Source organism: Mobula hypostoma, chromosome 4 (genome assembly GCF_963921235.1).
Source record: "Mobula hypostoma chromosome 4, sMobHyp1.1, whole genome shotgun sequence".
NCBI lineage: Eukaryota > Metazoa > Chordata > Chondrichthyes > Myliobatiformes > Myliobatidae > Mobula > Mobula hypostoma.
This window is the reverse complement of record NC_086100.1, coordinates 197,296,560-197,312,806: the sequence shown is the minus strand read 5'-3', so window position 1 is coordinate 197,312,806 and position 16,247 is coordinate 197,296,560. Positions and strand designations below refer to the sequence as shown.

Here is a 16,247-nt window from a genome sequence, read left to right as displayed (position 1 = left end):
AGCCAGCAGTCTCTGAGTGCCAGCCACTCTCTAGCCACGGTGTTATGTCCCACTACACCCCTCGCCCGAATGTCCACACTGTACCGGGTGTCCTCCCTCCTCTCTTACAGCCAGCCCTTGCCCGACGTCTCAGAGGTCCCATCTGCCACCTGCCTCGACGGTCACATCCATCGGTTCCGTTCTACCAACCTGAGTCAGATCCGACAGATGGCCGAGATCCTGAAGCACCAGGAACAGTTGGAGCTGCAGCCTGTCCTGGACCAGGCAGAAGACTGGCTCGAGCGACTCAGGTCCATGGCTGAAGAGGTGAGTGTGTCCTCAATATCCCTTCAACTCCATCCCAACGTCCCTCCAACCCCATCCCAACGTCCCTTCAAACCCATTCTCAACATCCCTTCAAACCCATCCTCAGTGCTCCTTCAAACCCATCCCTAAAGTCCCTTCAACCCTATCCTCAATGTCCCTTCAACCCCATCCCAACGTCCCTTCAAACCCATCCTCAACATCCCTTCAACCCCATCCTCAATGTCCCTTCAAACCCATCTCAATGTCCCTTCAACCCCATCCCCAAAGTCCCTTCAACCCTATCCTCAATGTCCCTTCAACCCCATCCCAACGTCCCTTCAAACCCATCCTCAACGTCCCTTCAAACCCATCCTCAACATCCCTTCAACCCCATCCTCAATGCCCCTTCAACCCCATCCCAAATGCCCCTTCAACCCCATCCCAACATCTCTTCAACCTCATCCTCAATGTCCCTTCAAACTTTTCCTGAACTTCCCTTCAAACCCCTCATCAATGTCCATCCAAACCCATCCTCAATGACTCTGCAACCCCATTCCAATGGAAATGCCTCTCCTAATATGGAAGTGGCTGGATCGTCACACACTCCCAGGGTCGATACAGAGTGAAGCTCCCTCTGTACTGTTCCATCACACACTCCCGGTGTCAAACACAGAGTGAAACTCCCTCTGTACTGTCCCATCACACATTCCTGGAGTCAGACACAAAGTGAAGCTCTCTCTCCACTGTCCCATCACACACTCCCATGGTGGGGACAGTACATGCTACATACAGTGTCAGGCTCCTCATTTTCATGGACTTGTTGAGTTTCACACACTCCATGAGTTTTATTGATTCTGAATACTTAAACTCGATGGGCATTTGTGGGGATGATACAACATTTCCCAGAGGTCTCTCTGCTCTCCTAGTGTAACAACGGGAGGAGGTGCCAACGATAAGAATGAATAACTAAATGACCCAGTTATGCATAACACATCTGTCACTCTCCCCTTTCCACCACCTAAAGATAATAATCTTTAAAATTATGTTTATTTGTCAAATGTACATCAAAACATCTGATGAAATGAATCATTTACGTCAACAACTAACACAGCTCAAAGGTATGATGGGGGCAGCCCACAAGTGTCGCCATGTTTCCAGGAGAATCAGGGCATGCCTACAATTTACTAATGCACACGTCGTTGGAATGTGGGAGGAAACTGGAGCACAAGGAGGAAATCTGCATGCTCACGGGGAGAACGTACAGACTCAGTACAGACAGCAGTGGGAATTGAATCTGGGTCGCTGACACTAAGATTCAGATTCAATTTTATTTATCACAAGTACTTCTTTGAAACATACAGTGAAAGATATGTTAACAACCTACAGGACCTGAGGATGTGCTGGGGGCTGCCCACAAGTATAACGTGTCTACACTGCACACTGTTCAACAACACAACACAACTACAAGAAGCCCCTTTTCCTCCCACCAACCGCACCCACACCCACACACACTCACACACACACTTTCTCATGCACACTCACACACTCACACGCACTCTTTCTCATGCACACACACTCACTCACACACTCATTCACTGACACACGCACTAACACTCACACTCACAGACACACACCCCATCCTCCCTCCCTCTCTCTCTCTTTCATACACACACACACACCCACACCTCCAGCTCATGAACAGCAGTAGTAAAAGTTGTTTTCTAACCGTTAGGTTACCAAGCCACTTGCCTTCCAGCTTCCCACCTCTCCTGCCCCTCACCCGACCTTGGTGTGTTTGTTTTATAAGCTGGTGTGTGGGGAACTGACCCTCGTCTCCGTTATAGCCGCAGAACAGCCTGCCTGACATTGTCATCTGGATGCTCCAAGGAGACCGGCGGGTTGCCTACCACCGTATCCCGGCCCACGAAGTGCTGTTCTCCAGGAGAAGCCAAGTCTGCCACGGGAGACACTGTGGTGCCCTTCAGACCATCTACATGAAGGTGAGCTCCCACTGCCGAGTTTCCATCTCTAACCTCACTGCTTCTCACTGGGGGCAATCATCACAGCCCCATGCATCAGGGATCACGGTGGGTGCTGAGAAAAGCAGGCTGGAAATCCCGACTTTGGGAGAACGGATGTTGGGAATGTTCTCTGGGTGAAGATGCATCCACAGAGACCAGGCCAGAGAGCAGGAGATGGAGAGAGGAAGGGCAGATGCTGAATATAAAAGCACTAGGGGGAAACTCTGTGATAACTCATACACTTCTATCAAAGCAGAGAAGTGTGTGATCTTGTGGATTAGACCAGAGCATGAATCTCAGGGTGGTACACAGTAGCATACACCACTGTGCAAAGGTCTTGGGTATATATATATATTTAGCTAGGGTGCCTAAGGCTTTAGCACGGTACAGTATTTGTCGACGTGGAGTGCAGAGCGAGTTTGTAAGCCTGGTGGGAGCAATGGATGTTGGAAATAGTGAGGGTGGAGCACCTCAGGAGGGGAGTGGGACAGGTGGCAGAGGAGTGCCAGGGCAGGAAGTGGTGCAGGTGCAGACACACCCAGCCCTGAGACACCAGGCAAGGTCATTTGATTCCAAACAGTTGGTTTGTTGATCATTACAGAATGTCTCTCTGGTGCTTCCTGCTCCTTCCCCTCTCCCTTCCCCTTTTCCCAACCATGATTCCCCTCTCCCTGCCCCCTTCCCAATCTCAGTCCAAATAGAGACCCATATCAGAATCCGGTTGTCATCACTCACATATGTAATGGAATTTGTTTTTTTTTTGCAGGAGCAGTACAGTGCAATACATAAAATTGCTACAGCACTGTGTAAAAGTCTTAAGCACCCTAGCTATATATATGTATGTGCCTAAGACTTTTGCGCAGTATTATATATGTATTTTGATAATTAACTTACTTATAACTTTGAACTCTTTGAACTTTGGAATGGGCTTTTTTTGGGCAGAGAGGTGATGTTCACCAATTCTCTGTTGCAGGCCCAGAATGCCTGAGCAATAAGGGAGAGGTTACCAGGGTTATGTCTTTATTCCTTAGGGAGTAGGAGAATGAGGTGACCTTAGAGAGGTATATCACCTATTGAGAGACATATAAAGTTGAAAGTAACAACCTTAAACACAAGAGATTCTGCAGACGATGGAAATCCAGAGTAACAGGTGCAAAATGCTGGAGGAACTCAGCAGTTCAGGCGGCATCTGTGGAGGCAAATAAGCAGTGGGTGTTTCGAATTGAGGCCCTTCAATGGGACTGGAAAGGAAGGGGGAAGAAGTCAGAAAGAGAAGGTGGGAAAGGAACAAGGAATACAGGCTGGACACACAGTGAGACTGGGTGAGCACATGGGCGAAGAGTCAGAGGATAGCCGATGTCAGAGAGCGGGAGCAGTGAGAGGGGGTCGCACTGAACTCCCGTCGAAGAGAAGATCCCTTGAAGAGTCTTCATAGTGGAGCAGCAAATCATAAACATGAGATGCTGGAAATCCTTTGTGTCCCAGGCAGGAGGCATAGGTTCAAGGTGAGAGGGAGGAAGATATAAAAAGAACTTGAGGGGCAACTTTTTCACGCAGGGAATGGTCAGTGTACGGAATGAGCTGCCAGAAGAAGTTGTTGAGGCAGGTACAATAGTGTCATTTAAGAAGAATTTGGACAAGTACATAGAGGGGTGGGGTTTGGAGGGATATTGATTGAATGGAGCAAACTGGGCATGGTGGAGGGCTGGGGCTTTGTGGGATCTGGGCCGAAATCAGGAAATTAGGACCAAGTGGGTGGAGGTTTTGTGCTTGGAGGGATATGGATTGAATGGAGGTAATTGAGTTTAGATGTGTGGAGGGGATGAGTTTGGAAGGATTCTGGCCAAGCACAGGAAATTGCATCCATCAAGAGGTACTTCTGCTGGATGGAAAGTCCGGGGGAAAGCCATCCATTCAAGTTCAAGTTCAAACCAAAATATTACCACAAATAAGTGAACAAAATATAATTCAAAATGCCTGAAATGTGTAGCACAGGTAAACAGCTCGTTGTCCTAGGGATGAGATCTCGATGGTGGCAGGGTACTCATTAGTCTAAGAGAAGAAGCTGTTACCCAGTCTGACAGCCCTAGTCCTGATGCTCCTGTACCTTCTTCCTGACAATAGTGGGTCAAAGAGATTGTGGGATGGGCGGTAGGGATTCTCAACAATGCTTCGGGCTCTTTGTATGCAATGTTCACAATAAATTTCACAAATGGCGGGGCGGTGGGGGGGAACATGGGAGATGCTTCCATTTGGGAGGAGTGTCCATGGGGATGCATGTCTACTGGGACCGCTTTGCATTACGCGTTTCCTCACACGCTGAGTTAAGAACCCATGCCCGTGCTCTTCTTTGTCCTCAGTATCCACGAGGCGATTCCAAGATTGGCAAGATCCCAGCCCAGGTGCGAGTGAGGATCTGGTTTGGAATGGCCACCGACAACAAGGAATTCAAGCAGTTCACCGAGGGCAAGCTGTCTGTCTTCGCTGAAACCGTGAGTCCCACTGACCTGGGAGGGCCAACAGGGCATCATGTAATTTAATGTTAATTTGGACACACAGCGCAGTGACAGGCTCTTCCGGTCCAATTAGCCTTCAGGGCCCAATTACACCCATGTGACCAACTGACCTACTAACTGGTACGTCTTTGGACTGTGGGAGGAAACTGGAGCACCAGGAGGAAAAGCCATGTGGTCACAGGGAGAACGTACAAACTCCTTACAGACAGTGGCAGGGATTGAACCTGAGTCACTGGGATCCCACGTTAACTCCCACGCTGTCACAGGGAGAACGTACAAACTCCTTTCAGACAGCAGTAGGAAACGAACCCTGGTAGCTGGTGCTGTAAAGCGACGGGCTAACCACCAGCTACCGTTCCACCCCACAAATCAAGTGATAAATGCAAAACACTGCAGATGCTGAAAAGCCCGAGTTAAAAAGATAGGGCATGCTGAAAGTCCTCAGCAGGTTAGAAAATCTCTCAGCTTCTTGCCTTCATTCTCCAAGGTGCTGGTCGATAATGGATAATTTATTAAAGGTTGGGATAGGCTTGAGGGGTTGAGTTGCCTATGCCAGGTAGCCTATAATGGGTAATTTATTGAAGGTTGGGATAGGCTTGAGGGGTTGAGTTGCCTATGCCAGGTAGCCTATAATGGGTAATTTATTGAAGGTTGGGATAGGCTTGAGGGGTTGAGTTGCCTATGCCAGGTAGCCTATAATGGGTAATTTATTAAAGGTTGGGATAGGCTTGAGGGGTTGAGTTGCCTATGCCAGGTAGCCTATAATGGGTAATTTATTGAAGGTTGGGATAGGCTTGAGGGGTTGAGTTGCCTATGCCAGGTAGCCTATAATGGGTAATTTATTGAAGGTTGGGATAGGCTTGAGGGGTTGAGTTGCCTATGCCAGGTAGCCTATAATGGGTAATTTATTGAAGGTTGGGATAGGCTTGAGGGGTTGAGTTGCCTATGCCAGGTAGCCTATAATGGGTAATTTATTGAAGGTTGGGATAGGCTTGAGGGGTTGAGTTGCCTATGCCAGGTAGCCTATAATGGGTAATTTATTGAAGGTTGGGATAGGCTTGAGGGGTTGAGTTGCCTATGCCAGGTAGCCTATAATGGATAATTTATTAAAGGTTGGGATAGGCTTGAGGGGTTGAGTTGCCTATGCCAGGTAGCCTATAATGGGTAATTTATTGAAGGTTGGGATAGGCTTAAGGAGTCGAGTGGCCTAGGGTTGCTCTGATTTTCTTATGAATCTGTGAAGACCAGGGGCTTTCCTTTCACCAGCAAATCCTGTACTCTGGAATCAGAATCAGAATTAGGTTAATTATAATGTGCAATTTGTTGATTTGAGGCAGAAGTCCAGTGCAAAGACATATAATCACCTAGAGCGGGACTATGACCTGTAGCATCCACATCCTGATCTGCTCATCTGTGTGACTCTTTTTGTTTCCTGCTGAGATACAGCATGGTAACACACCCTCCGGCCCAACAAGCCTGATATTCTCAACAATACCCATGTGACCAACTAACTGTTATTATCCCTCAACCATCAGCCTCTTGAACCAAAGGGATAACTTCACTCAATTTCACTTGCCCCATCATTGTAATGTTCCCACAACCAATGGACTCTCTTTCAAGGACTCTTCATTTCATTGTCTTGATATTTATTGCTTATTTATTTATTATTATTTCTTCATTTTGTATTTGCAGAGTTTATTGTCTTCTGCACTTTGGTTGAAGACCATAGATGGGTGTCTCCTGTTATGGTTATTATTCTATAGATTTATTGAGAATGCCCACAAGAAAATGGCCCTCAAAGTTGTATATGGTGACATAGATGTACTTTGATAATAAAAATTACTTTGAACTTTGAGCAGTATGTCCTTGGACTGCCAGAGGAACTGGAGCACCTGGGGGAAACACAAGCAGTCACAAGGAAAATGTACAGACTCTTTACAGACAGTGGTAGGAATTGAACCAGGTTCACTGGTGCTGTAGAACGTTAGGCTAACCACTACGTGACCATGCCCACTGAGATGTGGCCTTGCCTTAGTACTGGTGAAGGCCATGCGAAGTTTTCTGTGACGTGCACAGGTACGGCGAGGTACCAGTACAGTGAAAGAGTTGCTTGTAATGACATCACAGACAATACACAGAAACTTTCAATGAAACATAAACCAGAATCAGTCCCCTTCCAACCACCCCCCTCTTCACCATTTCCTAAACTTCCAGTAATATGTCCGTCCCCCCTTCACCAATTCCCATCCCCTGGTCCCTCTCTCATGTTACCTCCTTGTCCACCCATTGCCTCCCTCTGGTGTTCCTCTCCTCCCCCTTTCTTCTTTCTTCCATGGCCTTCTGTCTCTTTCGTCAATTAGCTTCCTCGCTCTTTGCTTCATCCCTTCCCCCCCAACACCTTATGCTTGCCCGTATGTTGGAAATGCCCCACCAGGGCATGATGCAACCAGTCAGGATACTTTCCACAGTATACCTGTAGAAGTCTGTTAGATTGTTTCGTGACACGTCAAAAATCCCTGAGCTTCTATGGTCATTCAAAGACCTTTGCACAGTGGATGCGCAGAGGATGTTTCCAATAGTGGGAGAGTCTAGAACCAGAAGGCGAAGCCTCAGAACAGAGGGACATCCCTTAGATGAGGAGGAATTTCTTTAGATACGGGAATTTTCAACTGATAAATCAAAATCAGGTCTATCACTTGACACATATCATGAAATTTGTTGTTGTGACAGCGGTAAGACAATGCAAAGACATATATTTTTGGGGTGTTGTGAACAGTTTTGGGGCCCATATCTAAGAAGGGTTATGTTGGGATTGCAGAGGGTCCAGAGAAGATCCACAAGGATGATTTTTGGAATGAAAGAGCGAACATATAGGGAGAATTTGATGGCTCTAGGCCTGTACTCACTGGAGTTTACAAGAATGAGTGGTGACCTAATTGAAACCTATCAAATATTGAAAGGCCTCGATAGAGTGGATGTGGAGAGGATGTTTCCAATAGAGGACCAGAAGGCACAACCTCATAATAGAGGGACATCTATTTAGCACACAGATGAGAAGGAATTCCTTCATCTAGAAGATGGTGAATCGGTGGAACTCATTGCCACAGATGGCTGTGGAGGCCAAATCATTGCGTATATTTAAGGAAGAGATAATCGGTTCTTCATTGACAAAGGGGGTAAGGGTTGCAGGGGGAAGGTGAGGGAATGTGATTGCAAAACCAAACCAGCCATGATGGAATGGTGGAACAGACTCGATGGGCTGAATGGTCTTATGGTCTAGTTTGGTTTTGAGTGTTTGGTGTATTTCCCCGTTGCTCAGACACAAGCTAACTGAGGCATGTTTCTTGCACAGTACGAGAATCAGACGAAGCTGGCCCTTGTGGGAAACTGGGGCACCACCGGCCTCACCTACCCCAAGTACACGGACGTCACCGGAAAGATCAAGCTGCCCAAAGACTCCTTCCGACCTTCGCCGGGCTGGGCTTGGGCCGGGGACTGGTTCATTAGTCCCGAGAAAACGTGAGTATCCCATATTCTGGAGTTACGACACGGAGAACGTTCATCGTATTCGAGTAATTCAGCATGGAAGCCAGCTGCTGGTCCATGCTGACAATGACTCCCAACTTCTCTAGTCCCGTTTGCTCCCAAAGACCCACATCCCTCAAAACTGTTCCGATCCATTGACCTGGCCAAGTAGGCTCCCGAGCCTAACTGGTCCTTGCTAACAGAGATTCCCACCTACTCTAAACATAGAAACATAGAAAACCTACAGCATAACACAGGCCCTTTGGCCCACAAAGCTGTGCTGAACATGTCCTTACCTGAGAAATTATCTAGGGTTACCCATAGCCTTCTTTTTTTTTCTGAGCTCCATACACCTGTCCGGGAGTCTCTTAAAAGACCCTATCATAGCTGCCTCCATCACCGTCGCCAGCAGCCCATCCCACACGCTCACCACTCTCTGCATAAAAAAACTTACCCCTGACATCTCCTCTGTACCTACTTCCAAGCACCTTAAAACTGTGACCTCTCGTGTTAGCCATTTCAGCCCTAGGAAAAAGCCTCTGACTATCCACATGATCAATGCTCTCATCACCTTATACACCTCTAACATGTCACCTCTCATCTTCCGTCACTCCAAGGAGAAAAGACCGAGTTCACTTAACCTATTCTCATAAGGCATGCTCCCAAATCCAGGCAACATCCTTGTAAATCACCTCTGCATCCTTTCTATGGTTTCCACATCCTTCCTGTAGTGAGGCATCCAGAACTGAGCACACTACTCCAAGTGGGGTCTGACCAGGGTCCTGTATAGCTGCAAAATTACCTCTCGGCTCCTAAACTTAATCCCACGATTGATGAAGGCCTATGCACCGTATGCCTTCTTAACCACAGAGTCAACCTGCGCAGCAGCTTTGAGTATCTTATGGACTTGGACCCCAAGATCCCTCCACACAGCCAAGAGTCTTGTCATTAATACTATATTCTGTCATCATATTTGACCTTCCAAGATTAACCACCTCACACTTATCTGGGTTGAACTCCATCTGCCACTTCTCAGCCCAGTTTTGCATCCTGTCAATATCCCGCTGTAACCTCTGATAGCCCTCCACACTATCCACAATGCCCCCAACCTTGTGACATCAGCAAATTTACTAACCCATCCCTCCACTTCCTCATCCAGGTCATTTATAAAAATCACAAAGAGTAGGGGTCCCAGAACAGATCCCTGAGGTACACTACTGGTTACCGACCTCCATGCAGAATATGACCCGTCTATAGCCACTCTTTGCCTTCTGTGGGCAAGCCAGTTCTGGATCCACAAATCAATGTCCCCTTGGATCCCATGTTTCCTTACTTTCTCAATAAGCCTTGCATGGGGTACTTCATCAAATGCTTTGCAGAAATCCATATACACTACATCTATGGCTCTACCTTCAATGTGTTTAATCACATCCTCAAAAAATTCAATCAGGCTCGCAAGGCATGACCTGCCTTCAACAAAGCCATGCTGACTATTCCTAATCATACTATGCCTCTCCAAGTGTTCATAAATCCTGCCTCTCAGGATCTTCTCCATCAACTTACCAACCACTGAAGTAAGACTCACTGGTCTATAATTTCCTGGGCTATCTCTACTCCCTTTCTTGAATAATGGAACAACATCCGCAACCCCTCAATCCTCTGGAACCTCTCCCGTCCCCGTTGATGATGCAAAGATCATCGCCAGAGGCTCAGCACTGTCCTTCCTCACCTGCCACGGTAGCCTGGGGTACATCTCATCCGGTCCCGGCGACTTATCCAACTTGATGCTTTCCAAAAGCTCCAGCACATCCTCATTTGATCCCGCATGGCCCATGTCCCTCAAAACTGATCTTATCCATCTACCTGGCCAAGTACCTTTCAACTGAGCAGTTAGAGGATCCTTCGACACGTACATGGACAGGAAAGGTTTTGAGCCTCTAACCTGATGTTGAGAGACTGGCTCCCCAGGAAGATCAGGATCAGGATCAGTGTCAGGTGAGAGCAGTGTTGTCAGACCGTGGACTGCGCCAGGCTCATTAACGTTCACCAGCTCGGAAAGGTCACAGCTGTGTGTGTGTGTGTGTGTGTGTGTGTGTGTGTGTGTGTGTGTGTGTGTTTACCCATATGTCAGGATGTGTATCTGTATCACTGTGTGTGCATGAGAGTGTGTGTTTCCATATCAGTATGTCAGCGTGTGTGTGTGTGTGTGTGTGTTCATGTCAGTCTATGTGTGTGTGAGGTTGGGGTCCTGCTCTCTAATCCACCGGCGATTCTCTCATTCGCAGTTTGCTGTACGATGTCGATGCTGGTCACATGACCTTTGTTGAGGAGGTGTTTGAGAACCAGATGCGGTTACCAGGCGGACAGTGGATTCAGATGACCGACACCTACACGGACATTGTAAGTTGTGGTACCCATTCCAAAGTCCTGGTCACAGGCTGCACATTGCCCATTGCTCACACCCTGAGAATCCAGCCTTGTGTTTATAGTCAACCTGTGATCCTTTCAAATTTCTCCCCCTCTTGCTTCAGAACCCTGACCCACCTCCCTTACAGGCAATCTCTCCTGTGTTCTAGTGATTGGCTCAGCAGCAAGTCTCCTCTCAGTTTCACTCCCTGGCCATTGGACGTTGTTTCTCCATCCAAGGCCCCTCACAATCGACACTTGTGTTGAGTTTCTGGGTGGTTGGTTTTCTGTGGACATTGATAGCAAGTACATCCCCTGGATACCACATTACTCGGCAGCCTGCCTCAGCCGAAATCGAATATGGAGGGAGTCATGCATCACAGAAACAAGCTCTTCGGGCTAACCCGTCCATGCTGACCAAGACCTAAGATAGTCCCGTTTGCCTGTGTTTGATCTATATCTCTCTGAACCTTTCTTCTGCATGTACCTGTCCAAGTACCTGTCAATAAACCTGCCTCAACCACCTCCTCTATGGCTATGGTTCCATAAGCCCTTGGAGCAGGATTAGGCCATTGACCCATGGCGGCTCCTCCACCGTTCCATCGTGGCTGATTTATTGTCCCTCTCAACATCATTCTCCTGCCTTCTCCCTTAACTTGTGATGCCCTGATTAATCAAGTACCAATCAACCTTTACTTCAAATATACTTAATATCTTGGCCTCCACAGCTATCTGTGGCAATGAATTCCCCAGATTCACCACCCTTTGGCTGAAGAAATTCCTCCTCATCACCGTTCTAAATGGATGTTCCTCTGTTCTGAGGTTGTGCCCTCTGGTCCTCAACTCTCCCACCATAGGCCCATCGAATCTGCTCTGCCATTCTATCATGGCTGATTTATTATCCCTTTCAACCCCATTATTGTTTTCTCCCCATAACCTTTGATGCCCTGACTAACCAAGAGCCTATCAACCTCAGCTGTAAGTATATCCAATAACATGATCCCTAAAGACGTGTGAGGCATTGAGTTCCATAGATTCACCATTCCCTACCTAAAGAAATCCCTTCTCATCTCTGTTCCAAAGAGATGTCCTTCTTTTCTGAGCCTATACCTTTGGTCCTAGATCCTCCACATCCACTCTACCTGGCTTTTCAATATTTGATAGGTCTCAACGAGATCCTCCCTCATTCTCCTGAACTTCAATGAGTACAGGCCCAGAGCCATCAAACGCTTCTCATACATTAACCCTTTCATTCCCGAGATCATTCTTGTGAACCTCCTCTGGACCCTCTCCAATGCCAGCACATCTTTTCTCAGATAAGGGGCCCAAAACTGCTTACAGTACCCCAAGTGCGGTCTGACAAATGCCTTATAAAACTTGAGCATTGCATCCTTGTTTTTATATTCTAGTCCTCTCAAGACGAAAGCTAATATCGCATTTGCCTTCTACACCACTGACTCAATCTGAAAGATAAACTTTAGGGAATCTTACACAAGGGCTCCCAAGTCCCTTTGCACCTGTCATATTCTCCCTGTTTAGAAAATTGTCCGTGCCTTTAGTCTTTCTAACAAAGTGCATGACAGTACACTGTATTCCATCTTCCACTTCTTTGCCCATTCTCCTAATCTGTCTAAGTGCTTCTGCAGACTCTCTGCTTCCTCAACACTGCCTGTTTCTCCACGTATCTTGGTATTGTCTGCAAACCTGGCCACAAATCCATCAATTCCATCATCCAAATCCTGGTGCCATTGGTTATTGATGATTTTCACCCTCTCTCTGCCCCTCATGATTTCATACACCTTTATAAAGTCCCGCCACCACCCCCCCACCCCCTGCCCGCCCGACCCCAAGTCTCCTGTGCTCTAAGTAATCCCAGCCTGGTCGACCTCTCTTCATAACTCAATCAGTCAAGCTCTGGCAACATACTTTTGTTGCACTTTTCCATATAGGAAGAAAAAAATGACATAGGAAGGGAAAGCAAAGAGGCTCTGAAAGGAGAATTTAGAGAACTAGATAGAAAAGTGAGAAGTGGGACCTCCAGGGTGGTAGTTTGCTGCCTATGCCATGTCCAAGTGAGGGACATTCCAGTTTTCAATCCGTGTGGAGTTTATTCCAACATTATCCAGTTTGATTTACTGAGGCAATTATTGGCCAACACTGACCCCCAGTGGTTAGTGTTGGAGTTACATAATGTGTGGCGCAAATTTGACCCCCGAAAAGGAAGATTATTAGATAGATTAAAATAGTAATGTTTGTCATGTACATCAAAACATCAAAATATACAGTGAAATGTGTTTTGCACAATGGCCAACACAGTCCGAGGACGTGTTGGTCTTCCCAATAGTAAAGGTGGCTGAATCTGGGACACTCCAGTAGTTCCCCAGGAAGAGATAAATGTCTGGCAGACTTTGGAAAGGCTTTGGAGCTTGGGACATCATTATGACATGGTAGTGTAGCAGTTAGTGTAATGCAGTGACCTGGGTTCGATTCTATTTGTTCATACTATTTATTATAGATTACTATAAATTGCACATTGCACATTTAGATGGAGAGGTAACATAAAGATTTTTACTCCTCATGTATGTGAAGGATGTAAATAATAAAGTCAATTCAATTCCCACCTCTGCCTGTAAGGAGTTTGTATGTTCTCCCCATGACCATGTGAGTTTCCTCCAGATGTTCAGGTTTCCTCCCACATTCCAAAGATAGGATTAGCAAGTTGTAGCCATACTATGTTGGCACCAGTAGCATGGCGACACTTGCGGGCTGCTCCCAGCAAAATCCCCGGACTGTGTTGGTCTTTGATGCTGTACGTTTCAATGTACATGCAACAATTAACCTTTAAAAATTCTGCACAATTCTCCAAGCCCCCGCGACATTTGAATCAACTGATGTTTGAATAAACTCTTCCTGGGCTTCCAGCTGCGTATAGTATCGATTTTAATCATCGGGATGATGTCTGGGCATGTCTAGTCCGGTGGTATTTATACCCCCATTGTCCATCCCTCCTGATTGGTTAGTCCTCATCCAATCAGGTTTCTGCTGTCTCACCTTGTTTACAATTGAATTCCAATTATTACTTACAACGAAGGCTTTGTCTTTGTTAAAATTCCTTTCCTCTAGTTTTATTTCAATGGCTTCCTTTACCAGGTGGTCATAAAAGATATTGGCACGGCACAGTAATTTTGTGCTATCAAAGTCAATCCTATGGCCATTGTGAATGCAATTTTCTGCTATCGCCAATTTCTCCAGGTAACCCAAATGGGTACACCTCCTGTGCTCCCTGATGCGGGTTTCCACCGTGTGTTCTGTCTGGCCGATATATGCTGCTCCACATTCACAGGGAATCCTGTAAACACCAGCCGACCTGACCCCCAGGTCTTCTTTGACCTGCATAAACTGTGAATTGGGTTTGTGGATGGTATTAATTGGGTATTTCTTCAGGGTTCTGGCAATCCTTCCAGAAACCAATGGCTTTTCGGACTGCCTGGTGAAAGAAGACATTGAAATAAAACTAGAGGAAAAGAATTTTAACGAAGTCTTGCTCTAAGTAAGAATTATAATTAGATTGTAAACAAGGTGGGACAGCAGAAACCTGATTGGGTGAAGACTAACCAATCAGGAGGGATGGACAATGGGGGTATAAGTACCACTGGACTAGATATGCCCAGGCATCATTCCTGATGAAGATGGCAGAGTTACTCGTCGAAATTTTGGTTAAAAGCGATACCATTACCCACTGGAAGCCTGAAAAGAGTTTATTTGTCATATATGCTCGGAAACACCAGATCCATTTTCAACTGATTTTCATTCTACCTGTCGAACTTCAAAGTTCAAAATAAATTCATAATCAAAGTATATACATATATGTCACAATGTACTGTTCATTTCTTTCTGGGCATATTCAATAAATCCAATAACCATAATAGAGTCAATGAAAGACTGCACCAACAGGGCAGGCAACCAGTGTGCAAAAGACAATAATCTGTGCAAATGCAAAAAGAAAGAAAAATAAAGAACATACGCAATAAATACTGAGAACATGAGATAAAGAGTCCTTGAAAGTGAGTCTATAGGTTGTGGGAACAGTTCAGCCATGCGATAAGTGAAGTTGAGTGAAGTTACCTCCTTTGGTTCAAGAGCCTGATGGTTAAGGGGTAAAAACTGTTCCTGAACCTGGTGGTGTGGGTCATAGAAACATAGAAAACCTACAGCACAATACAGGCCCTTCAGCCCACAATGCTGTGCCAAACATATAGTTTTAGAAATTACTAGGGTTACTCATAGTCCGCTATTTTTCTAAGCTCCATGTACCCAACCAAAAGTCTCTTAAAAGACCCTATTGTATCCACCTCCACCACCGTTGCCGGCAGCCCATTCCACGCACTCACCACTCTCTGCGTAAAAAATTTACCCCTGACATCTCTTCTCTACTTACTTCCAAGCACCTTAAAACTGTGCCCTCTCGCACTAGCCATTTAACATGGGTCCTGAGGCTCCTGTACCTTCTTCCTGGTGGCAGGAGTGAGAAGACAGCATCGTCTAGGTGGCAGAGTCTTTGATAATGGATGCTGGTTTCTTGTGACAGCACTCCGTGTAGATGTGCTCAATGGTAGGGAGGGCTTTAACCATGATGGGCTGGGCTGCAGTTGGATAAACCTGCCACCTGACAAGCTACATAGATGAAGGGGGTATTGGAGATTATGGTCCAGGTGCAGATAGATGGGGCCAGACAAAAGCGGGCTGGCTTAGATGACACGAGTCTAAAGGTCTGTTTCTCGGCTGTACTGGTCTATGACTCTATCAGCAGAGTTAACCATAGCTGCCCTTATTCACTGTGCATGGCCTCTTTAATGCAGGAAATCAGGAGGGATATCGATAGGGTAAATGCCTGCAGGTTTTTTCCTCCAGGATGGGTGAGACTAGAACCAGAGGTCATGGGTTAAAGGTGAAAGATGCAATACAAATGGGGAATCTGAGGGGAGTCTTCTTTATTCAGAGGTTGTTGTCAGTGTGGAACGAGCTGCCAGCTTAAGTGGTGGAAGTGGCTTCAATTGCAACATTTAAGAGAAGCTTGTATAGGCACTTGGATGGGAGGGGTATGGAGACCAATGGTCCAGATGCTGGTCGCTGGGACAAGGCAGAATAACAGTTCAGCACGGACTAGATGAGCCGAAAGGCCTGTTTCTGTGCTGAGGTGCTCTGTGACACTATGCAAGTGGAGAGGCTTTCAGAGAGATTCAATTAGGTTCCCATATTTTAAGCTGGAGAGGGGTTTGGGTAACTATGGTTCAGGAGCAGGTGGATGGAATTAGACAGATCAGGTTGGCATAAATTTGGGCCGAAGAGCCTTTTTTGGTGTCGTACTCTGTGACTATGACTGAAGCTTCCCAAAGCCAGGAGCTTGGAAACTAAGGTTACCTGACACTGAAGAGACACTTGGAATGGAAGGTCACAGAGTATTGAAAAGAGACAGGCCCATTGGTCAACAATG

At 46.5% G+C, this 16,247-nt stretch overlaps 1 protein-coding gene across 7 annotated transcripts in view; it reads left to right on the top strand.

Moving 5' to 3' along the window:
- dysf (dysferlin, limb girdle muscular dystrophy 2B (autosomal recessive)) overlaps positions 1-16,247 on the top strand; it is a 394,877-nt gene that overhangs the window by 163,853 nt on the left and 214,777 nt on the right. For all 7 annotated transcript variants that reach the window (XM_063047166.1, XM_063047171.1, XM_063047168.1 and 4 more), the window contains 5 exons: positions 111-306; positions 2,130-2,285; positions 4,667-4,798; positions 8,175-8,341; positions 10,633-10,747. In XM_063047166.1, the coding sequence (XP_062903236.1) occupies positions 111-306; positions 2,130-2,285; positions 4,667-4,798; positions 8,175-8,341; positions 10,633-10,747 (766 nt within the window). The remainder of the gene's footprint in view (positions 1-110; positions 307-2,129; positions 2,286-4,666; positions 4,799-8,174; positions 8,342-10,632; positions 10,748-16,247) is intronic.